The sequence below is a fragment of the Giraffa tippelskirchi genome, chromosome 10, assembly GCF_054371585.1.
Source record: "Giraffa tippelskirchi isolate mGirTip1 chromosome 10, T2T-mGirTip1v1.2.pri, whole genome shotgun sequence".
In the NCBI taxonomy this organism is placed as follows: domain Eukaryota; kingdom Metazoa; phylum Chordata; class Mammalia; order Artiodactyla; family Giraffidae; genus Giraffa; species Giraffa tippelskirchi.
In genome coordinates this window covers 139,773,174-139,797,889 of record NC_137284.1, presented here as the reverse complement: position 1 = coordinate 139,797,889, position 24,716 = coordinate 139,773,174, and the positions used below count along the sequence as shown (strand labels likewise).

Sequence of the window (24,716 nt, the reverse complement as noted above, 5' to 3'; positions counted from 1 at the left end):
CAACCCTGACTCTTAAAGGATCATTTCTCAAAAGCAGTAAACAAGCAAAGTTCTCCACTCTGGATCAGTCCTGGGGATTCAGTTACAGGCAGGAGTGCATTCCAGGTCACTCCAGCCAGCAGGACCCTCCACATGCCAGGTGAGTTCCAAAACAATTCCAGAGATGTGTGTGTGTGTCCTGGAAATAATTGTACAGAGCAGGATTGTATATAGAGTCCTCAGCTTTCCCTTGGAGCATTGTCCACAAAGCTGAGCTGCGATCAAAGAGGTCAAATTGAATAAAAGAGATAATAAGAATGAAAAGATGGTCACTAAATCTTCCCCCACCCCACCTCGACCCCTGCAGAGTGGTGGTTCTCAAAGTGTGGTCCCCAGACCAGCAGCATCGGCATCACCTGGGAACATGTAGAGATGCAAAGTCTCCCAGACCAGCTGATGGCCCCTCGGGGTGAAGCATCTGCGATTCAGCTGCACTGTCCACTCTGTGAATCACTGACCCAGAGTCAGGCTTCATGACCATGGCACCATTTCTATTCCCTCCTCATCTTTAGTCTTATCCCTGAAAAATCTTCATCATCATAATAGATATCCTCTATGCCTATGTTGTTTCCTCTCTGATAATGTAAGTTTTCGGGCAAAGACCTTAAGGATAGTGGGTTTAAAAACACTTTGGAAAAGTCTGCTATTGTTCAAACATGATGGTGCCGTGCGACTCCAACCATGGGGTCAGTAGTTCTGAAAAGAGTGGTTTAGAATAGAAAGATGGAGAAGCAATGTCTATATCATGTTGGTTAGACCCAACTGGATGCAGGGACAGGGCACTCTCTCAGCCAACACTGGACTCAGATAGGCTCCGATATTGCCCCCACCTCCAGGTCTTGGTTGTACCTTCCAGCCCTCTTCACACACCCTCATGAGTGCCAGGACCATGTGGCAAACCATAGCTGTGAGAGCAGGGCCTTTCTAGGTACAGAAACCATAAGGGCTCTTTAGGGGACTGGATAGGGCATGGTGAGAACAGAGCAGCCCACCATGGTGCCCCCTCCCCCTCCCGCTAGAATCCCGTCCCACCAGGAACGCTAATTTAGACCAAACCCTTAAGGGCAGGAGGGAAGCTGTCTTGTCTCTGAAAGGTAGGAACAAAGGACACCTCACCACCAGCATCTTTTTTTTTTTCTTTTTCTTTTGCCTGCACTGGGTCTTGGTTGCAATGCACAAGCTTCTCTTGTTGCAGAGCACGGGCTCTAGAGCACACAGGTTCAGTAGTTGCAGCATGTGGGTTTAGTTGCCCCGAAGCATGTGGCATCTAAGTTCCCCAACAAGGATTGAACCCTCATCCCCTGCGTTGGGAGGCAAACTCTCAACCACTGGACCACCAGGGAAATTTCTCACTGCCAGCATCTGCTGCGTTGGGCCCTCCTCACCCAGGAAAAATAACTGACCTGTGCCTGGCGATGAGGAATTTCCAGCCCTGGATCCCGTTTTCCCGGGATGTGCTGGCCAGGCAGGACTTCTCTGGGGAGAGAGTGGGCACAGCCGTCCATGTAGAGGGAAAGGCAAGGAATGGTGAGGTTGTCGAGTAAGATGATGATCCCAACTGGGTGGGGGGATCAAAGGAACAAAGAAGACAGGAAAAAGCAGAAATGTGAAAACATTCTTCAAGGTCATTAAATGATTAGGGGCTTTTGAAACCCATCAGATAGCTCAATTGTCTGTTTTTGTCTCATTCTTGGGCCTCTCCACACATGAAATCTCTGCCAGATACTCCAGCCGAGGAAGCTGGACAGAGACTGAAATCCTCTTTTGCTCTGCTCCAGTCAAGTCCCTTGTAGGTTTCAGACTGGAACAAGAAGAGGCTGTGGAAGTCTCTAGACCCTCTACGACCCTCTGCCTCTACGACCAGGGCTGTCTATGGCTGGAAATGGCTGCTCTGAATTCATAATCCAGAGAAGAGCCCCAGACCTAGATCATCCCTTCATGGGGAAAGGAAGAAAAGAGGTTATGTCCTGGCTATAAGTAGGAATGTGAATCTAATTTTTATGGTTCCATTCTCTGCTTGTCTTGAACTAAGACAAAGTGGAGCTAAAGCTAATAAGACAGACCGGGGTCTGATAGCCACGGAGCACATCTTGGCATGAAGACCCTGAAAAAAGGCTGTACCGTCTCAGTCCTGGACTTTTGTCTTGGAGTGTGAGGTCAGGAGCAGAAGAAGGGCTGGTTGACCCACCAAGCCAGGGGCTAAGAGCTCAGGAAGCACCTCTTCTTATATTGCTCAGAAACCTACAAGTAACTTGATGGGAGCAGAGACAAAGAGGTTTTCAGACTCTCTGGCTTCCCAGACTGGTGTATCTGGCAGGGATTTCACGTGTAGAGAGGCCCAAGAATAAAATGAAAACAGAGACAATTGAGCTATCTGGTGGATTTCAAAGGCCCCTAATCATTTAATTACCTTGAAGGAGGTTTTCACATTTCTGCTTTTTCTGTCTTGTTTGCTCCTCCTGTCCCAATTTCCTTTCTTTTAAATATGTAAAAGGAGCTGGCATCTGCTACTCAGAAAGAGGGGGGAAAAAAAAACCAGAAAAGAATAAAGCAAGAGCCCACCACGTTTCCCAGTGCCATTCAGTGATCTCCATAAAAGAATAATGTTTTCAAGTGCCCAGATCACAAGCCAGGCACAGCTCCCATCTGTACTTGGTTGTGGCAAAGGTCCCTGGGGATTCATGGAACCTCAGAGGTATGGTGCCAGGGTCCTTGAAAGAAGAAAAAGCCTAGAGAAGCGTGATGGGTGGAGGAGCGAAGAGAAGGACTAACCCACTACAGTCCAGTCACCACTGTTACGGCAAGCCATCACAGTGACAGGCTCCCAGGTAACTTAAAATCACCATGCCTCTCTTATCACATCACTGAATGGAATTAACACTGGCTTCTCTTTTTCTTGGATGCTTATTTATTTCAAGAGAAGGAAGCTTTGAAGCTGTGCTCCTCCTGGTCCAAACTTGGAGGTTGCACTATACCCAGATCAATAACAGAACATTTTGAATATAACACAAAGAGGCCAGAGTTCACCACTCCATCGTGGTTGTTGTAACAGCATCTTCCTGGAGACTGTACCAAGGAGAAAAGAAATAAGTAAATATCTGTGGACTATTGGCTTATTCGAGCCATTTTAGGTCAGCAGAAGAAGGTCATTGTCTTCAGAGATTAAAAAAAAAAGTCCTGGCTGCTAATGGAAACATGATTATTTTTTTTTAATGTCATTGTTTTGTTTTCTATATTCTTGTCTCTCAGAAGAGCTGGTAACAGGAATAAGGGGTAACAAAGAAATGTACACATTTGAATGGTGATTTTGAGGAAGCCTCCAGACACAGTCATCCAGTCTCCATGCCAGGGGAAGAACTTATCTGTGGCATGGTACCCTGAAACATTGTTACAGGTCACCTCTTATCCTGCATTACCCACTGCTGAGCATTTCCTACACACAAAGCATTATGGGAGGTTTAACAGTATATAAGATTATATGGTGACTCAGACGGGAAAGAATCTGCCTGCAATGGGAGACCCAGTTTCGATCCCTGGGTTGGGAAGGTCCCCTGGAGAAGGGCATGGCAACTCACTCCAGTATTCTTGTCTGGAAAATCCCATGGACAGAGAAGCCAGGAGAGCTACAGTCCTTGGGGTCACAAAGAGTCAGATACGACTGAAGTACTAGCACACACACACAAGAGACCGGAAGATCTGTATTTAGAGATGTGTAAAATGGGACCATTGGTCCATGTGATCCCTGAGATTCTGTAATCATCAGTGGAAATAATTTGGAGAACATCAACGAGAAACCCACATCCAGTAAGTGGCCTTACCAGGTGAGTGTCCAAGTGTGGCCTAGGTCTCCCAGTTCTGCCCAACAAGGGGCTCACATAGCCTCAGGTCTGCAGCAGCCCTGAACTTCAAGGCCCAAACACACCCTGGGAATGAAGGGGAGACTCAGGCCCAGAGATTCTTCTAGAAGTCGCTAGGTTTTCATTTGCTTTCCACCTTTGAGTGTGGGGATGTAGACAGAGGCCTTTTGTTAGCCAAGAAGGAGGCTGCCAGGTGGCCCTTCTACTCCCCAGCAGCATCCTGTATCCCTAAGAAGATTTTCATCCAGACGTCCTCCAGTTTCAACAGTGGCTTTGTTGACTGACTATCACCGTGCATGTTGAATTACCTCTTTTTTTTCCTGAACAAAGAGGGCATTCAGGTGAAGTTATTGGTCTGGAACAGAGAACTGGTCAATCATTGTTGTTATTATATTAACGGCAAGTATTCTCCAGTAATTACAATTATTAGAAATAGAATGCCCAATAGCATATGTCGTTTATAGTCACTGTATTCCAGTTACAAGGAATGATTTTGTTTCAACTAATAATGGCATTGTGATAACAAACCTGGGTCTTTAGATCAGCTGCCAGATCCCGGGTACCGACAAGAATAGGAAGAGGAAGGCGAGGGAAACCTGAAGTGGGATCGCAGAGTTTTCAGTCTTGTTCTTCCAGTATCAGCTGAGACTCCTGGCTTCCCACTGGAATGGCCTTTCACCAGGGCAGCTATGAACAAGGCCATGCTCTCGCCTTCACCAAGGGGGAGGGGGCACTGGTCTCCAAGCCGAGTCCCCTGCTAGGTGACCTGAGCCCCCCATCAAGCCCACGCACTTAATAACTGTGCTTCTTGGGGAGCAAAGGCGAACTTCCATGGGAAAGCAAATTCATTGAGAAGAATTTATCCTCGAAGGACTATTTTGCTGTTATTTCTCATCTAACCTGAACAGCAGAGTCAGCTGCAGTTGATGCTGTGTTGTTCGGGCTCCAGCCTGGCTGAGCTTTGTGAGGAAGGCGAGGCTCACCTAGCGCCCCATGAGCAGGCTCTTAGAGGAGCTTCCTGCAGCCCCTCTCTTCCTGAAGTTCAACCAGAGCCTTTCTCCGGAGAACCGTTGTGAGATCAGAAGAGGCAAAATGAATTCTATCTGATTTCCAAAACTGTGCTTGAAAGCCTCTTCCCAAGTCCCCTACCACCCCGATAGCGCTGAGATGAATCCATTGCCAGGACAGGTATTGGGAAACCTGCAGATCCCAAGGTCAGTCCTCCCCAGGACTGCAGAGCTAGTAAGGCAGGGAAAGTCCAGGCCCGGGACAGCCTGCTGACATAAGCCCCATGCCCAGAGATAAGGCAGGCCAAGGGTCTGTCTCCCAGCTCGACTTGAAGGAGTTCGGGTCACCTTGTCAGTGACTCTGTTCCCCTTTTTGTAAAGGAACTATTCCTGAGACCCAACTCAAGGAAACAAAACCACCCTTGCCATGCCCTTCACCCTCCTTTGAGAAAACCAAGCCAAACCCAGCTCAAGAAAGCCAGACCCCTTGTGCCCCTGCCCCCGCTGCAGCTTTCTCTTACTGGGTTGCCATTTCTCCACTCAATTGCACTTTCCATCAATCTCATCTGCCCCTCCCCCTGCTTAGGCTTATGGGTATTTCCTTTTTGTGTTATTACTTGGCTCTCTCCATAAACCGGCCCACCGTAGATCACGCTAATGGCATTATAAACTTGGGGAACAGTGAAGAAAATATATGGTGCATTGCATTTTTGTATTGGGCACCCTGGGTCTGAGAAGGTGAGTGTAAATTTGGGGGTTGAGGCTGGAGCTGACTTGGCTTTGGAATTGATGGCGGCTGAGGTGACATGGGGGGAGGGGTGACCTGCAAATTACTTATTCCTTAGCTACCCTTCCGTGCTGCCCCCACCCAGCTCCCCCCACCCCCCCGAACATCACATCCCCCTAGTCTTGCAGTAACAACTGAGAGAATTAGAGCCCTCATCTTGTAAACACACTAGGGGCTGTAAATCCACAGCCTGCCACCACCCCCTCCCCAGGCACCACCAGCCCTGGAGGCAGATTTTCCTCTCCCAGCTGGGCAACACTCTTTATGTCCTTGTTCAATTATTTAAATATGCAATGAAACCTCTGTATAAAGCAGCCAATGACATGCTGGACATGGTAGACAGAAAGGCATCTTTTTTGCCCTCATGTGTCGGCTTGGGGTTGACACTGCCCCATAATTGGTCATGCTGTCTTTACTTCTGTGTGCATTTCAGTGGAAAAGTGGAAACTAAAACTTGCACAGGACTAGATGGTGGACCTAGAGCCCGCTGGAGCCTCTTCCTGAAAGCCAAGACATTAAAGATCTTCTTGAACTTCAAGGCACCCTTCTCCCCACCCTCAGCTCATTCTTAGGACTGCAGAATGGAGCCACGGGCAAAACAGCCTCCCCAGGAATCTGGCCCTTAATATAGGCATGAGTCTCCAAATAATCTTGCTAAATGCAGGTGTTTTCTACCCTCCAGGATCTGGCCCTTTCAAATGATTTTTTAAAGAGATATATTCTTTGGAAAAAGAAGGGCAGAATGTTTTTAAGGAATTCGGTTGTGAAGGGGCTTGATCATCATGTGAGGATGAAAGTAAGATGATGATGGGAGTGTCTTGTTAATGGTCATTGTGGGGACTGAGTGAAGTAACTGGTGTTCTTAATTTCTTGCTCATGGACATGGGGGTGATCATGTGTTGTGCTATGAAACAAGATAGCACGTGGCAAAACGTGTGTAAGGTGATGGAAATGGTGGGATGTGGGGTGAAGCCTTGTACTCCTTGCACCGTGTTAATTGTGTGACCTAGAGTAACAGTATCACACACTGCCTATCAGAGCTGTGCCCGCCTGTATGACTATGTCAGGTTGCAATATTGTTGTTGTTGTCCAGTCACTCAGTCATGTCCAACTCTTTGCAACTCCATGGACTTCCCTGTCCTTGGCTATGCCAGGCTTCCCTGTCCTTCACTATTTCCTGGAGTTTGCTCAAACTCATGTCCATTGAGTCGATCATGCCATCCGACCATCTCACTCTCAATATATCAGTTATTAAAATACTACCCTCCTACTAGGTAAATGGCACTTCCAGGAGACCAACCTTCCCCCACAAAATCCCCTGCCCCTTCCAGCATGCAGTGGTCGATATTTTGAATACTACTCTGTGAGCTACTTGAGCAGGCATTGTTTACCCCCATTTTAGAGATAGGAAAACTGAGCCTCAGAAAGATGATGTAAGAATCTGTCCCAGATCATCTACTGTGTTGATAATAGAACTGGGACCATAAAATTCGCTGAATCCAAACCAGCCTCTTCATTTTGTGGGTGAGGAGACCCAGAGGGTTTGGGGACTTCTCCAAAGCCATGTGGTTGGCTAGCCGAGGTCCTCTCTCAGAGCACACAGAACCTTCTGGAAGAGGGGGCAGCCTTTAGATGAGCAGTAAACAAGAGCTGGGACCTCTCTACCCACCTTCCCTGTGTTAGGGACACTTGGAGCTGTTGAAATTGTCAGGCTCTGAAGTCAAGAAGAGGTGAATAGGCTGGACCGTGGGAATTAATGAGAGTTCATGGAAAAGAACAAAAGAACACAGAGGCGAGGCGGGAGCAGGGGAGAAGGAGCCTTAGTAAAAGGGAGTAGCTGGGAGACCAGGTGCAGCCTGAGCTGAGAGGGATGAACGAGAAAAGAACCAACTTGGTTTTTTTGAGCACTTGCTCCTCTGTGCCAGACGTATTATACATGGTAGTTCATGAACTCCCCTCAAATGACCCTATGGGGATGAGTTTTTAATCCCCATTGGCAGGGAAGCCGTGTACTGTTCAGAACCCTTTCAAGACTGAAATTAGCAAGAGGAAGAAGATGGACTTGCTCTTGTACAGGATTCCCAAACCAGGTTCTTTCTAGTTGAGAAAGCTCAAAGGTGAGGACCATGGCTGAAGTGCTGGGGAATAGGGCCTCAGAGAAATGTTTCATTGAGAAACATGGAAGTTGCTCTGAAATTTCCCCTGAGCAGACTCAGAGGTGGTGTTGTACCTGGGATCTCAGCACGAGGCTGGGCAGGGTCTGGGGGGAGAGGGGAGGAGGTGGCCGGGTGACAGTGGTCCCTCCATGCCTTGTTGCCTGGGGAGAAATTGCCATTTTACTTTCAATTAGGAGGGACACTGTGGTCAATCAGTAGCGCCACCAGAGGAAAAATGGGCCCAGCCCAGCCCTGGCTCTCTCTCCAATTATTATTAATGAACTTAGTCTCAGAGCCGCCAACCTTTTTATATGCAAAACAGGCCTTTATAGGGCCACTGGCAACCAGGACTTATTAAAGAACAAGTCTCAGAGAGAATCTTACAGGGGAAGAGAGAGAGGTTTAACTTCCATCCCGGACCAGAACGGGTCCAGCCCCCAGGCGAGGATCCAGATCACCACAGGAGGGTTTTGAAGGCCCCTAATCCTAAACTCCTCTCTGGGGGATCTTTCTGACCCACCACCCCATCCTAAGGTGGTCCTATCTGCCAGGGAGAACTTGCTTCTTTCATTAAGAGGAGGAGAGATGGCAGGTAAGGGCACAGGATGGACCTTTAAGACCCTCAATCTTTGTGGGACCTCAAGGTCCCAGAGACCCACATGCTCTTGAGCCTCAAGGCCACAAGCAGGGTTCAGGCTCTATCCCTTCTCTCTGCCTGCTGCTCCCCTCTGTTTTATTTAGTTAAAACTGGGTCAAAATACACATATCATAAAATTTGCTATCTTAGCCAGTTTTAAGTGTACAGGTTAGTGGCAGTAAGTGCATTTACATTGTTGAATAGCCATGACCACCATCCATCTCCAGAAATTTATTCATCTTTCCCAACTGAAACTGTGCACACATTAAATACTAACTCCCCTAGAAACCCCTGTTCTACCTTCTGTCTCTATGCATGTGACTACCCTGGGTACCTCACATAAGTGGAATCGTGTAGTGTTTGTCCATAGTGATCGGCTTGTTTCACTTGGCAGAATAGTTTCAAGATTCACCCATGACTTAGAGTGTGGGCATCAAGTATCTCTTGGAGACTCTGCTTCCGGTTCTTTTGGATGCAAACTCAGACGTGGATAGCTGGGTCTGCTGCTCCTGGTTTGGCCTCTCTTCAAGATAAAGGCGTGGATACCCTGGAAGAGAGGAGGGGCTTTGTTTAATGGGGCCTGGGGTGCTCCCCTAAGGCACGGCTACAGGGTCATGGGAAAAGATGGGGGTGAGACCACCCTAATCATGGAATCAGGACTGATTAGAGCCAAATGGGTCCTTGGATTCCACCCACTTGACAGATGAGGAAGTTGAGTCTCAAGTGGGGATGGATGTGTAATGTGGTCGGGCTTCCGTGGCTTGTCAGAAGCTCAGGGGCTGTAGAGCTCTTCTCCCTCCAGTTTTCAGTGACAGAGGGGCTCATGTTTGCTTTCAGACCCAGGGGACACAGCTCCTGGGTGCCTGATTGCCTGGGACCCCTCCCATCAGGGTCCCAGGCCTCTTCCTTGCCTGGGACCCCTCCCATCAGGGTCTCAGGCCTTCCCTTGGCCTCTCTCTTGCCTTACTTTACTGGGGAAGAGGGCTGAGGTTGGGGATCTGAGAGTCTGCAGTGAGCCTGTGGGGCAGCATCCTTACGAAGGATGTATGAGCCATGCTTTGGCCATTGACCTGCCCAGAGCCATCTGTCTGGTGGGCCTGCCCCAAAGAGTATCACACTGAGAGGAATCTAGGGACAGTAAGGCCCACCTGACCCGGGGCCTCACGCCTGCCCAGGCCAAGGCTCTCTTCCATCCAGCCCCTGAGAATCCAGCCACACGCTAGCGCCCACCTCCCAGCTGGGCAGAGCACTGTGCTCCTTACTTGACCCCCTTCTGCCCCCAGCCCTCTCTGGACAGAGCTTCTTGCCCAGTGAAAACGGGCCCAGTGATCCACCTCCTCCATTCCCGAATGTGCTCACAAATCAGTGGCTTGTCTCATCAGAGGGAGCTCAGTGTGTGTCTGCCGAGGGGCACTTTCCTGGGGTCAGCCCATCCCCAGAGCTCAGGCAGAAGCTTCTGGATTTCAAAGATCTCTGGGGCTCATTCCAGAACATCCCCAAATGCCAGACTCAGCCCACCTCTGGAAGGTCCTCTCACACCCACCTGGACCGTGGTCCAGACTGACATTCTAGAGCTTCGGTCCTGGGCTTTGGGGTCACTGCGGGGCTGCTGGCATGGGTCCTTTTGTCCCAGTGCTTGGCAGCCTGAAACCAAGGGAAAGGGTTTGGCAGCCCAAAATGAGACAGGACCCCCAGCCAGCAGAGTTCTGTCTGCCAGGGTAGAACCCCCACCCTTGAGAGGGGACCACTGGGAGTCTGGACCGCAGGGGCTGGAGAGGGCGGGGTGGGGGCTGACCTCCATGGGGAGTGCCTTAAGGACTCGGGACATGGGGTGCTCAGTCCCGCTGCCTGTCTGCTGGGGGTTGGGGGTGGGCAGCAGAGGGCCCTGTGTGGTGAGCCCCTGGGAGGGGCGGGATGATATGGAACAGCTGGGTGATGTCGGGGGCTCCTGCCCCTTTGGCTCCCTGTACCCCAGCTGAGCCTCACTGTCTGTCTGCAGGACTGCCCCCAGCTGCTGCGCGTGGACAAGATCCTGGTGCCCGTGGAGGTGATCAAGCCCATCACTCTCAAGGCCAAGAATCTCCCGCAGCCGCAGTCAGGGCAGCGCGGCTACGAGTGTGTCCTCAACATCCAGGGCAGCGAGCAGAGGGTGCCCGCCCTGCGCTTCAACAGCTCCAGTGTGCAGTGCCAGAACACCTCCGTGAGTGCCCGCCCGCACCTGCCCCTGCGCCCACCCCCGCCCGCCGCTCTCTCCTGGCCTCAGTCAGCTCAGCAGGGCAGGACTGCCCCCAACACCAGCAGAACTGTTTAGCTCCCCTCCCACCGCTTCCGCCAACCCTGCCGGCCCAGCCAAGCTCACCACGCCTTTGCCTGCAGGTGTGGCCCTGTCGTGGTGACCCGAGGGGCTGGGGGCCAGCCGTGGGACCGCTAATCACTCTCTGTGGGCTTAGATGTGTTTGTGGGGCTCCGTCCTCCTTCCTGAGAGGAGCTCTGGAAACTCTGGGCCCGGACTTCCTACCAGGGCTGACCTGAGGGTCTCATCTAAGCCCACAAAGGCCCCCCATCAGCCTTTACACCCACACAGAGGCTGTTTCCCAGCACACGAGGCCTCTGAGCAAGGCCAGCATCCACAAAGATGCTGAAACGGGAGGGAGCTGGCCGGGGCTGTGCCGCAGGAGATCCCTGCCCAGTATTTAGAAATCCACATTAAATCTGTGCCGGACCAACTATGGCTCAGCTGCCGTCTACGGCCAGCAGCCTTTGCCGGATCCCTGGTCACCACACAGTGTGCCCCTAATGGCGCACCACCTGCCTGTCTGCCGGCTCCCCCGATGGCCTTTGACCTTCTCTCTTTCTGGGCTACTTCTATGCAACCAGATGCTCAGAGACAAACATTAGACTTAAACACTTGTAACATTTTCAAGCTATATGAGACCTACATTCTTCTTCACGGTACAGAAGAGGAACTGGAGGCCCAGGAGAAGGGGCAGGATTGGGTTTGTGGGACTGAGAGTTATACAATTTGGGGGCCCTTCTTTAAGAATGAAATACATCAATACAAATGACATACACAGGCAGGCCTTAGGATGGGCTGTGCGGGCTCGTGCAGGGCCCTAAAACTGACCCTTAGGCTCCATTCACTTCAGGGTAACCCATCAGGGCATGATGGTCAAATCTGCTTCTGGTCCCCTGAGGCCCCAGTGCCAGCCCAATCTTGCTCAAGGTCACACAGCTAGTCAGTGGCAGGGCCAGACCTGGGCACAGGGGTGTCCTCCTCTACGACACTGCCTGCTGTCATTCCTGTCATTGCTTACACGTGATGACTGTAGTTAAGGATGTGACGTGGGACCAGGAGAGCCCCTGACAAAGCTCTTCCCGGGGCACCCCGCTTTTCCTGCAGGAAGCAGGCCAGGGGTGAATGAAGCTCAGAGAGGTGAACATGCTGGCCCAGGGTTGCTTATCATTAAGCAACTCTGGCAATCAACCTCCCAACCTGTGAAACCCCAGATGTGTCCCCACCTCTCTCGTGTCCACATCTCCCTCCTCGCCAGTGGCCAGCCTGTGTTGCAGACTTCTGCAGCACCCCAGATTACACCTGCAAGGGATGTTAAATACCTCTTGCTTTGTCATGAATCCTGAGGCCGAGCAGACCAGCTCCCCCAGGGTCCAGCCCAAGTGATTCTCCCCAAATGAGGACGTCCCATGGGAAAAGTAAGCCTGAGTCCCATATTTGACCCAGCGGTAGGTTTGTAGGGATTTCAGCCCTTAGAGGAAACAGGCTTGTGTCCTCAGAGAAGCTGCCCCAGGGATCCAGAGGCGTCAGCAGGGAAGACAGAGTCTGTGGCCTCTGAGTTACTGGGCTTTAGGGCTGAGTCTGGGGAATAGAGGAAGCCACCCCAGGTAATAGCCAGGCAGGTCGGGGCCAGGTCTTCTCCTCCTCTCTGGTGCCCCCTCTGAGTCCCTAGTGCTGGCTGGTACCCGTGGGATAAGCAAAGGCCCTGGTGACCCCCAGTGTGGGCGCCTGCTGGTCTGATGTTGAATTCTCGGGATCCAAGAAATCACAGGTCACTCAGCGGCTTGTGTGGGAATTTCTCATCCTGGAGCCTGGTGCCCCAGGGCATGATGGTCATATCATCTTCTGGTCCCCCAAGGCTCCAGTCAGCCAGCCTCCAGGGTACACGGGCTCAAGCACCTGTGGATCTGTCTGCAGGAGTTTGGAGACACCAGAACCATGGTAGAAATGTGACACTGGGACTGGAGGCCTGGAGCCCAAGGCTCTGACTGCCAAGGAGAGGAGGTGACTTCTAAGTTCCTGACTTTCCCCTTGCTGTCCCCTCAGGAGTGGGGGAGGGCCTGCACTGAGCTCTGGCCCTCTGGACTTGAGGATCCTCTAGAGGCCTCCCCTCCCCCATGGACAGTTAGTGCCTCCAAGGCCCTGCTCCCAAAATAACCTTTTCCCTCCTGCCTTTTTCACTTCAACACCCTAGGAGGGAAGGGAAGGTAACATTTGTTTCTCTACCATTTTAAAGTCTTAGCAACTGAGGCAACAGGAGGTGTACCCCACAAAGAGTGAGTTCTAAGAAGGTCTAGGACCTGCTGGAATCATGCAGTTCAGGAACGCTTATCAGGAGCCTCTCTTTTCAGGGGGATCAGTGGGATCCCAGTTGAAATGCCTCTGGGCCAGGGTAGTGCTTACTGTCAAGTGACTTCCTTAAACAAAAAAAAATAAGGGTCATTGTCAGGGGCAAGCCTCCTTTATCATTGTAATAGAAAACAACATACCATCAGGGCAGGAAGAGACCTGAGTATTTACTTGATCCTGTGACAGAGGCAGGGTGGGGATCTCCAAAGCCCAGAGAGGGCAAGTGACCTGCCCTAGGTCACACAGCAAGTCATAGCCAACTTAGAACTTAAACCCAGTCTACTAACACACCCCTCATCAAAGATTAGGCCAAAACCAGCAACTGAGCGCTTTGTAGTAGGGTCTGATCTGCCTCAGAGAAGATGGTGGAAGAAGAGTCACTGTTGTTTTGTTCCCTAAATGAGCTCTCTGGAGTAGGGGCAGGAAGAGAGAGGTTCTAACAGAGAAACCAACCCCTGCCCCCACACCCCCGGTTTGTGATGGCAGAGACAGGAGGGTGACCAAGAGGTCTCAGAGGAGAGAAGGAAAAGAGAGACATGGGAACATTTTGCACGGGGTGACCCCAGGGCTGGTAGGCAGGCAGCTCACTTCCAGCCCACTATGTGGGGACAGGCCCTGGGCCAATTGCCGTAGCCCTCGGGGGCCTGTAGGCGGAAAATCAGGGCAGCTCGCAGGCAACAGGGGGAGGACGGAGCAACTGTGGGTGTTTGAGGCCTCCTTTAGACTGTGGCTCCAGAAATGTCAAGTGCTGCTAATAATAGCACCCAGTCCCGCCCCGCAGTCACTGGCCATCACGATAGTCAGTGGGCCGCAGCGGGGTAGAGGGCTGGCTGCACTGTGGACGTAAGGCTCTAGGCCCAGCTCCCACCCGCCCACGGGGGGCCTCACAAATTCTTGTGGTGCCCCAGTTTACTGCGTGCAAAACAAGGATGGGGAGACCAATAGAGGGTGACGTGTGCCCCCTTCCTGCTTTACTGGAACACAGCTGGGTGTGTGTCTGCTGAACCTCTGAGGTCCTGGAGATGGATGCAACACATATGCGTGTGCGTGCATGCTAAATTGCTTCAGTCATGTCCGGCTCTTTGTGACCCTGGACTGTAGCCAGCCAGGCTCCTCTGTCCATGGGATCCTCCAGGCAAGAATACTGGAGTGGGTTGCCGTGCCCTCCTCCAGGGGATTTTCCCAACCCAGGGATCGAATCCCTGTCTCCTGTGACTCCTGCATTGGCAGGCGGGTTCTTTACCACTAGCAGCACCTGGGAAGCCCCGGCATCTTATGTTGATGATAGAATTGATAGAACTTTGCATCAGAATATCTCAGACAGCGGAATGGCTGGAGGGAAGAATGTCCAAATTACACAGAGGTCCTCTCTTTGCTTTTAGAAGCTTAGGAAACTGAGGTTCACAGGGAATGAGTAATGTCATCCATGAGATGGGCCATGGTGAGCCAGACCTTGATTGAGACACTTAACCTCCTGGCCCCCAGGAGCCTGAAACACTCTTCCTTCAGCTCTGGGCTTTGTGCAGATTAACTGCCCACTGATTACACAGAGCTATATAAATGCTAAGTGGAGCAGAGGTGGGGGGTGTTGGGGGATGGGAACCAGTGGTCCAGGCTCCCCAGCAGGCTGCTTCCAGAAGGATATAGGTCAAAGGGGAGGGAGGGCGTCTCCAGGAAGCAGAGTGACTTCCCTGGAGACCTAGAGGGTGGTGGGGAACACCGCGGTTAATGATTTCTGTTAATATTTCAGAATTGAGGTCTCAGGAAAGGGAGGAGAAAGAGGAAGCAATGCCCAGAACTTCTGATTCTTAAAGCCTTGTAATTTCTATTTTCTTCAAAAAGAAAATGTATGCACATACACACACAGATACACACAAGTCTGAACACATAAGTGTTCTCATCTGCATATGTCTCCATATGTACTGAGTGTCTGGCACATAAACACTCAATAGGCGCTGCTATTATTCCACATAAACATAAACACAGGGAACACAAGTATGTTTTTACACAGCACCCTTCAGTGTACCCACACAGATTCAAATACACAATAATATTTGGGTGCCCGTTCTCTGTGACAGGCACTGTACCGCCCAGAGCATCAGATGTTTGTCTCGAACCCTCCTGACAGTCCCGTGAGGTACGCACTATGTATAATTCGCATTTTTCATGTGGAGAACCTGCAACTCAGGTCCTCTGCCCGCATTCACACAGCTGGTCACTGCGGAGCCCCTTCACAGCAGTACATGTGTGTGCCCGTGTATGCTCACGGGCGCACACACATCTGAAAGCACAGAGGTGCACAGGCCTCTTCTCACATCCGCACGCATGCAAAGATGTTCGTGCATGCAGACACTCCCGTGCACACATGGGCAGTCAGTCTTGCCTCGCTCTCTAGGGGATCTCAGGTCCTTCTGGAGAGGTCCCTGAAGGTGCTCTTGGTCTTTGGCTAACACACCCCTGGGTGCTGCCTGTCGCATCCACTCTTGGTCCTGGCCAGACCCAGACCCAGACCTGAGAGGCAGGAACCTGGCTCCGATGCTGATTTAGGCACTGCCAGCATCCTTCCTAGAGGTCTGGGCAGCCTAACACTGGTCCTCACCATCTGTCTCCCACTGGGGCCTCAGAGGAGGGGGATGGGAAGGATGAGGCAGAGGAGCTTGGCCACAGGAGGAAATGGGAAGGGGGTGTCTGGAAAGTTTTCTCTGCCTCCCCGACCCCCCATTCCTCTCCTACACACATCCTCCTTGGCAGGCCTCTGTCTCCCTGCTGCTAGCAGACGGCAAGGAGCAGTGATTCTCTAGATTCTCTAACTTTAGCAGCACCAGGCTTGCTAGAGTGCCTCCCTGGAAGTGCTTCCGTCTCCAGGGATTCCGATTTAGCAGGTCTGGGTAGGGCCCTGGAATCTGCATTTAGTAGACCTCATTCCTCACCCCCGAGGCTCCCATGAGTCTGATGAAGGCAGTCCTTTTCCTTTTTTTCTTTTTTAAGAAAACTCAGGGCAACTTGGAATGACCCACCCAGATGCAAAACACTTAACCTCTGGGGAGTTGATTACTGGCCTGCACGGCAGAAAGCTTATGAGTCATCAGCTGAGTTATAGGATGACCAAAAATATTCTCCAGTATTGTTCCTGCAGGAGTAGGAAGCTTTGCTTTATTCTACAGCTCAGCCCAAACCCTGACCCTGGCCCATCAGGAGTCATCAGTCAAGGGGGAGATTATGCAAGAGTGTGGATGGTGGTGTAAACCACCACTGCTGGGGGAAAAACACTGTTTGTGGCTCCCTGGCCCAGGCATCATCAGCAAAGAGTTCATGAAAACCCCTGGTGTGCTAGGGTAGAGCCTGAAGAAGGCTGGACACACACCCTGCTTGTGATTCTGTATGAGGACAAGGTCACAGCATGCTCGTCATGGGGCACGCTCTGTCACTCAGGAATATAGGACAGTTTCCCAGGTTAAGATGATAACATCTCCTTTAGAAGCCCCCACGGATAAGCTGCAGAGCAGAGGCCCCTGAGACCTTCTGCAGCCTGAGCATTCTGAGTTTCTGTGCTGTCCTCCCCTCAGGGAAACAGAGCGTCAGCTACCTGACACAATAGCCACACACCCCCCCACGGCCCAGCCCCTCCAAACATAAACCGCGTCAAGAGAGCCTGCTGGCTCTGCAAACACAACTTCAGACCAAGTCCCCTGGACGGAACTCTTTCAACAAATTGCCCACCCCCGGTGCCTCCTCCACAGAAAACCTGTTTCAGCTTCAATCTCCCATCCCACCCCCTGTGGTGGGCAGAACCTAGTGGAATAACGAGAAAATCACCAGGTAGGGATTGGAAGCGCTACCCTGGGCGGGCAGCAAGTTCCTGCCACCTGCCCTCCTTCTCTGGAGATGGAGAAGGGGATGCTGGCAGAAGGCAGACAGGGGCTGGCATGCTGGGGGCTGTACCTCCCACTTCCCCGCCTCCCCACTTAGCACCACAGTCCCTTGGGATAGACCCAGGCTGGGGCAGGGGCAGGGACAGTAGAGGAGAGCTGGGTGGGGAGGCAGGGCCCAGAGGCCTGGAACAGCTCCCCACCCAATGGACAGCTTCAGGGCTGGGGCCCCTGCCCGATCTTGGAGCTTCTGGTGTCTTGACCCTGATTTCCAGGTTTGTGCTGTAGGATGACCTCAGGATTTCCCACCTCACCTCTGAGTTCCCATCCATCCTCTTCTCTGTTTAACCCCGAGCCACTCACCCCTGAAGAGAGCAGCCCCTTCATTTCTTCCCCATTTCTCCCCTTCTCTCCATGCCTGCAAATTGATCAGGCTTGGCCAGTTCCCTGGTAAAGCACCCATCTCCCCTGAACATGTCCTAGAAAGTAAAATTCCCGAATCACATCTAGGGCCTGGAAAGGCCTAAAGGCTGGAGCTCCCCACCTGGGCACCCAGTGGGAAGCAATCTCCTCTCTCACTTAAACATCCAGGGAAAGGCTCAGCTTGCAGGAACAGGTGTCCAGAGAAGGTGGCCAAGACTTACTGAAGTCTGCTCCATGAACCCACATTCCAAATGGGTGTCCCACCCAGGCCCAGCCCCTCTCTGTCTTAGCTTCTTGACCCCCTGCTCTGGTCCCCTGAGACGAGCATCCCCACCTTGCTTGCACATGCGTCTATGTGTATGTGCTCAAGTGTGCTTGCACGTGCACACACACACGCTCACACAGTCTTGGCCTGTCCTGAGCCCCGTGCACTCTTGAGGGCACCAGGCTGAACAATGGGCGTGCCTCACCCCATAGAAATCTCTGTGACCAGCTTTCTCCTTTCTTCCCATCCTGGCCGCAGTATTCTTATGAAGGGATGGAGATCAACAACCTGCCGGTGGAGCTGACAGTTGTGTGGAATGGGCACTTCAACATTGACAACCCGGCTCAGAATAAAGGTGCGAAAGGCGGGCCGGGGAGGCGGCAGGGAGAGGCAGCTCCCATTCAGGGCGGTGCCATTCCGTACCCACCCTCCACGCCTCCCCAGCACCACCACTGTTCTGTGACTGCTCCAGTGGGTGGGCAGCTGAGTGCAGTGGAGGGAGCAGGGTTAGCAGGGAGCAGCTAGCTAACTGGGCCCCTGCTTGTGGAGTAGACTTCACCTCCCAGCCATGTTCTTCTGCCCAGGCCTTTTTTGCATCCAAAAGGCAGAGGGGACAAGGCTGCCCGTGTCCCATACAGAGGCCGGGACTGCACTCCCGGTCCACACTCCTGGCTCCCCCCCGCCTTGCCCCCACCTCCAAGCCCCTCTTACCCTCTACCTGCAGTTCACCTCTATAAGTGCGGGGCCATGCGTGAGAGCTGTGGGCTGTGCCTCAAGGCGGACCCGGACTTCGAATGCGGCTGGTGCCAGAGCCAAGGCCAGTGCACCCTCCGGCAGCACTGCCCCATCCACGAGAGCCAGTGGCTGGAGCTGTCAGGCACCAACAGCAAGTGCACGAACCCCCGCATCACAGAGGTGAGCTGTGCTCCGCTGGGCCCTGTCCTGCCCCCTGGCTGGGCCCTGAAAGCCACACCTGGCATGTGGCCTGGGCCCTGAAAGCCACGCCTGGCATGGTGGCCAGCACCCCAGTGACCACCAGGTGCCCCACTGGATGCAGGCAGCCTCATTTTCCTGCAAATCTGCAGCAGCTCTAGGCTTGGCTCAGAGGCCCTTCCCACATCAGAGGAGGTCGAGAGCCGAGAGGGCACAACTCAGCTGTCCTGTGGCGTCTCCGTGTGCCAGGAAGGACTCGCAGTCCTCGACTCCCCTTCCTGGTCTCCAAGAGTCTCGGTGATAAGCCCGTGAGGCTTCATCAGCGGCAGCTCATTAAGCAGTCCGCCTACGAGCCCAGGCTGCGTGGGGGTCAAGGGCACGGACCCCAGCCCTGGAGAGGTGGAGGTCAGAGCGGAGAGGCTTCAGGGTGAACACAGAGCAAGACTTAAGCTGTAAGATGGCAGAAACAGACTGGGAGCACAGTTAGGAGTACGGACGGGACACAGGCGGGACACAGGCAGTGCAGCCAGGAGCGGTGATGGGCAGGGCAGAGCTAGAGATGCAGATATTGGGGTCACAGAGAATGGCATCCGAACCCCTGTGTCATTAGCTAATTGCAACTAACTGTTGGGTCCCATGGCGCTAATTCATCTCTATCTCCAGGCCTCAGCTTGTTCACCTGTGCCATGGGTTTAAGCGCCCACCTCCCAGCACAGGGACAGGGATTGTATGAGTAAATTCGTACAAATGCTTGGCTGATGCCCAGTTCGTGGGGATCTCATCACCTTCTTCCTCCTCGTTCATCATCAACATTGTTAAAATCATTGTTACAGTGCGTACCTAAGTCCTTCACTGCCCTGGTGTCTTGACAGCCACACTCCCTCAGGACGACCCCCTAAGGTACCCCCTACCTTGATGGAATCCCTTACTCTTCCTGTGAAATAAGAGATGTGCCTGTCTCAGTGACAGGACTGTGTCTGATATGTCGACTCCTGACGCCCAGGGTTAAGCACATAGTAGGTGCCTCGGTGCTTGGTGCTGATAATGATAATGTCACAGCAGGGACAGAGGGAAGAAGAGGAGAAGGAAGCTCAGTCTGCCCATCCATAGTGAGTGGACGCTGGGCATCAAGCCCTGGGCTGTGTCACACACACCCACGTCTGGTACCCTGGCAATTGTTGCTTGTTGTTTAGTTGCCAAGTCATGTCCGACCCTTTGTGACCCCGTGGACTGTGGCCCACCTCTGTCCTCTGTCCAGAGAATTTCCAGGCAATTCATACTGGAGTGAGTGGCCATTTCCTTCTCCAGGGGATCTTCCTGACCCAGGGATCAAACCCAAGTAGCTTGCATTGGCAGGTGGATTCTTTACCACTGAGCCACCAGGGAAGCCCACAGTTACAGGCTGAACGCTTGCGTGGTGCTCCAGAGTCTGTAAAATAGCCGCCTATCCTTCACCACATCCGGCCTTACAACAACCCTGCTGTATGGTTTCCTAGGGCTGCCGCAACCAAACGCCTTAAAGAATAGAAACACGCTGTCTCTCAGTTCCGGAGGCTGGACATTGAAATCAAGGTGTTGCAGGGTTGGTTCATTCTAAGGGCTGTGAAGGGAAGGGTCTGTTCCAGGCTCCTCTGTCCACCTGCCGATGCAGGAGACGTGGTTCAATCCCTGGGTCAGGAAGGTCCATGGGGTTGCAGAGTCGGACACAACTTAGCCACTAAACAAGAACAACAACTCCTTGGCTTGTAGGTGACTGTCTTCTTCCTGTGTCTCTTCACATTGGCTTTCTTCTGTGTGTGTCTCTGTGCAAATCTCTTTTTATGAGGACACCAATCATATTGGATTAGGACCCACCGGAATGACCTCCTTTTGACTTGACTACCTCCATACAGACCCTTCCTCCAAAGGTCGCAATTCTGAGATGCTGGGATTTAGGAACTTTGACATATGGATTTAGGGGGACACAGTTCAACCCATGAATTGAGGGTTATTATCACCCTCCTCCTACATAAAATATCAACACTGAGATCTACTCTGACCAAAGTATAAATCAAAGGAGTTCTGAAAAGCAGGTCTCTTGATTGCTGTCTTCCACCCTACAAAGGCAGAGAAACATCCACTCATTCCCTGGCTCCTCCCCTCACAAATGATGCACGCACAGCAGGGATGTGTAAAATAGGAAGGGGCTTGACTCCTGAGTGAGCAGCTCCTCCAGCAAAGCAGCCTCCTGGGCATGGCCCCCTGGATGTGGACCTTCCCCCAGGTTAGCCCCTCCCCCATGTTAGCCCCTTCACTCTCCACATCCCTGGTTTTCCAGATGTCAGGAGCGCTTCATTCAGCCCTGACTTCAGTCTCCTGCATGAGCCAGAATCTCAACAATAATTCTCAAACTGCGGACGATACTTATGCATTTTACTCACAGGATTATTTGGAAAAGGCAGGCAGGTGGATGCCTCTCTGTGGTCCCACCTCTATATGAGGGCCCCCCTCCTTTCCCGCCACCCCCTACCCTCAGAGCCCGTAGCAAGAAACCATCCCCCAGGGCTGCCTCGCAGGACTGCTAATAGTGTGTCTGGCGAAAACGGTGGGACTTGCTTTCTTCTTGGCCTGAGACCAAGAAAATCACAGGGAGGAGACGGCAAATGAAACAAATCTCCCTGCGACAAAGGCTATTTACTGGCTCCATACTGGTATCAGCCCTCCGGGGACCCCGGGCACCTGAGGACTGAGCCAGAGATAAAACTCCCTTTTCAGGACCACAGGCCGGAGCTGGAATATCATGATTCTGCTGCTGCCAGGTGTGCCAGTGGCGCCTTGGGGACTGGCTGGGCAGGCAGGCATCTGGGGAAGACAGGGGCTGCCCCGGCCCACCCCCCTCTGTCTGGCCACATTCCTCACAGAGAAACAAGCCTGTCTCCAAAGAATCTGTTTTTTTCACTGCAGTGGGAATGTGCATGTGCAAACCCTTGCCCTCATGTACGCTCACTTACAGATTGCACACCTACGCATGTGAGAAGCAGAAGTGTCTTTTGTCTAGAAAGCCCAGCAAAGCTATTACTCCCTTCCCCATCTCTTACTCTCCTGCCAGGATGAAATCCCCACTTGTAACCCTGTAAGGATAGAGAGAGTAGGTAATATTAAAGAGGTACCCTATCTGGACTCCTCCAACTGTGATCCCATTGACATTGACCAAGATCCAGGCTCTGGTGTTCAGTGGCACCAAGAACAGGAAATGGGCCCTTCTCTGGTCTATCCAATGCCAGGAGAGGCTGGCATGGAGTGTCTTCTGCCACTCAGGTCACTACTGTGTGGGCTCATAATTAGATCACGTGAAGTGTATGGAGTCCCCACCACAAAGCAGGCCCTTGGTTGTTGAATTCTAACATTCCAATCATGGGTTTTTAGCATCAGTGGTGACGTCTTAAGAGGGAAAGCCAGTCATTTTGGCCAAGTTTATGAGAATAAAGTCTAAATTAAACCCATCTCCTTAGAAACCAAACCAGATAATGACAGAGGAGCTGTGACAAACACTTTTCTAGCTCCAGGAGGATGCTTGGATAGTTGGGGTGTTCAATACAATTACAACTCAAGAAATAACTATGGTGCTATCACTAGAAAGTCCATGAGGAGAAGGGAGGCACCACTGTCTGCTCTCAGAGACTCAGGATCTGAAGAGGAGGGGGCAGGGGGATGGCAGTGTGAGAAACCAGACACAAATGCTATGATGAAAAGAGCATACAAAGGTGTCCTGGAATTTCAGTGGAGAAAGACAGAGAGAGCATCTGGTGATGGGGAAGTGACTGTTGACAAGGATCTTGAAAGGTGGGTGGATGCCATCATGTGGAGGGCTGTGGGTTGATAGGAGTCTTGTTCATTTTCATTGAGAATGGAACTAACATAAGCAAATACTGCTGCTGCTGCTAAGTGGCTTCAGTTGTGTCCGATTCTTTGCAACCCTATGGACCATAGCCCGCCAGGCTCTTCTGTCCATGGGTTTCTCCAGGCAAGAATACTGGAATGGGTTGCCATGCCCTCCTCCAGGGGATCTTCCCGGCCCAGAGATCAAATCTGCATCTCTTATGTCTCCTGCATTGGCAGGCGGGTTATTTACTACTAGCACCACCAAATAAATGCTGGTAGGCTTAAATTTCGATTTTCTGTGAATTACTCAGTAACATTGCAGATCACATTCTATCTCTTCTTCTGTGAAATGGGAAGAGGAACAAGGGGCTTTGAACCCTGCTCCTAAAACCATCCACAAACACAGAATACTCTTCCAGAAGCTCCTGCCCATCCACAGTCCCAGACCTGGGTGCCCTTGTGGACTTGAACTCAACTCAAGGAATTGGGTGGAGGGAATGGGGTGGAGAAGGGGAAGAGCCTCTTCCTGTGCCATCAGCAGGGGGTTGATGCTCTGTCTTGGTATCAGATTACCATGCTTCCTCCTTCCAGATAATCCCAGTGACAGGCCCCCGGGAAGGGGGCACCAGGGTCACCATCCGAGGGGAGAACCTGGGCCTGGAATTCCGAGACATCGCCTCCCACGTCAAGGTGGCGGGTGTGGAGTGCAGCCCTTTGGTGGATGGCTACATCCCTGCCGAACAGTAAGTGGAGGCCTTCCGAGACATGGGAAGGGTAGGGATGAGAAGTCCATATAAATAGATGACTGATGCTGACGTCTTCCCTGGTCAGCAGCAGAGGCTCTTAGAGCTTATGGACAGAAAAGGAGAATGTCCTTCACCTTCTAGGGTGTGTGTGTGGGGGGTGGGGGTACTCCTACAACTCCCCAGCTCCTGAACTAGCCAGCTGCCACATTGGGGGAAGTCCAGAAAGGGGAAGGGGAGCTGGCAGGGAGAGAAGGGGAAAATGATCATTAGCTCTTTGGGGGTATGGAGATGAGTAGGAGCAAGATGGATCAAAATCAAAATCTACAGTAGTGTGAGTTCAATTCCTTACCCTGACTCCCTTCGATGTCCCTAACTCCCCAGTCCTGTCCACTCTCGGTTATGAAAAAAGCTAATCCTATACGACCATCTATGGAGGCTGAGAATGGACCTCCACACCCACTCTCATGCCTGTGGGGATTTGGATTGTTTTCCTCCAGCAAAATCTGCTGGTCCACAGAGAGGGCCATTAGACACGTGATCTTGACAATGGCCTTGACCTCTAACCTACCTGGCAAGGGAGGTTTGTGAATCATGTATTGCCTTGTAAATAAGTAAAGACAATTTTCCAGCCCAGCAAACACAGGCATGAAATAAATGTTCACCAGCACAGTAGAATCTATATTCTACACCCTCTATATTGCCCCTCCCAGAGTGAAACCTTGCCACTTGTCCCTGTGTGCATAAATTCTTAACTCTTTGCAAGGTCTCACTTAGGTAGGTGAATGCATTTATGCTGTGTTGGCTGTCTTCTTGCCTGGGAAATCCCATGGACAGAGGAGCCTGGCAGGCTACAGTCCATGGGGTCGCAAAAGAGTCTGACACAACTTAGTGACTAAACAACAACAGCAAAGGAAAGCAAAACTCATTCAATTAGTGGTTCATTTTCAATACCTGGAAAAAAGTACAATATCAGATTCTTATTTCACATTATACACCAAAATAAAGTCTAGATGGATTAGAGAGTTAAGGGTAAAATATAAAACTGCAAAAGGATTGGAAGAAAACACAGGTGAGAATTTCTTTGATTTCAAGAAAGGGAAGGTGTTCCAGGTATGACTGCAAAAGAAAAAGTATAAAGGAAAAGACTAGGAAATTTGAGTACATAATACTTAAAACTTGTGCACCAAAACCACTGTGTGCAAAGTAAAAATATTAATGGTAAACCGAGAGTACAGTTATACCCTGTTACAGTACGCTTTTTCTTAACATATAAAAAGATGCTATAGATGAAAGGCAGTTATCACAAAATAGCAGAGTGTGCATGCGCAATTCACAAGACAAAGAACCAAAGTCATATAAAAAATGTTTAATATCAGTAGCAACCAATGGAATGCAAATTAAAACAGTGGGGACAATTTTTAAAAGTTAATACGCAGTTCAGATAAGAGGCATGAGAAATAGCACATTCATACATTCGTGTCGGGAAGGTAAATT

At 51.5% G+C, this 24,716-nt stretch overlaps 1 protein-coding gene across 1 annotated transcript in view; it reads left to right on the top strand.

The window, feature by feature from the left end:
- The window catches only part of PLXNA4 (plexin A4), a 648,412-nt gene that overhangs the window by 556,576 nt on the left and 67,120 nt on the right, over positions 1-24,716 (top strand). Inside the window, exons 12-15 of the mRNA XM_081532910.1 lie at positions 10,483-10,683; positions 17,941-18,037; positions 18,407-18,597; positions 23,068-23,219. Of these exons, the coding sequence (XP_081389036.1) occupies positions 10,483-10,683; positions 17,941-18,037; positions 18,407-18,597; positions 23,068-23,219 (641 nt within the window). The remainder of the gene's footprint in view (positions 1-10,482; positions 10,684-17,940; positions 18,038-18,406; positions 18,598-23,067; positions 23,220-24,716) is intronic.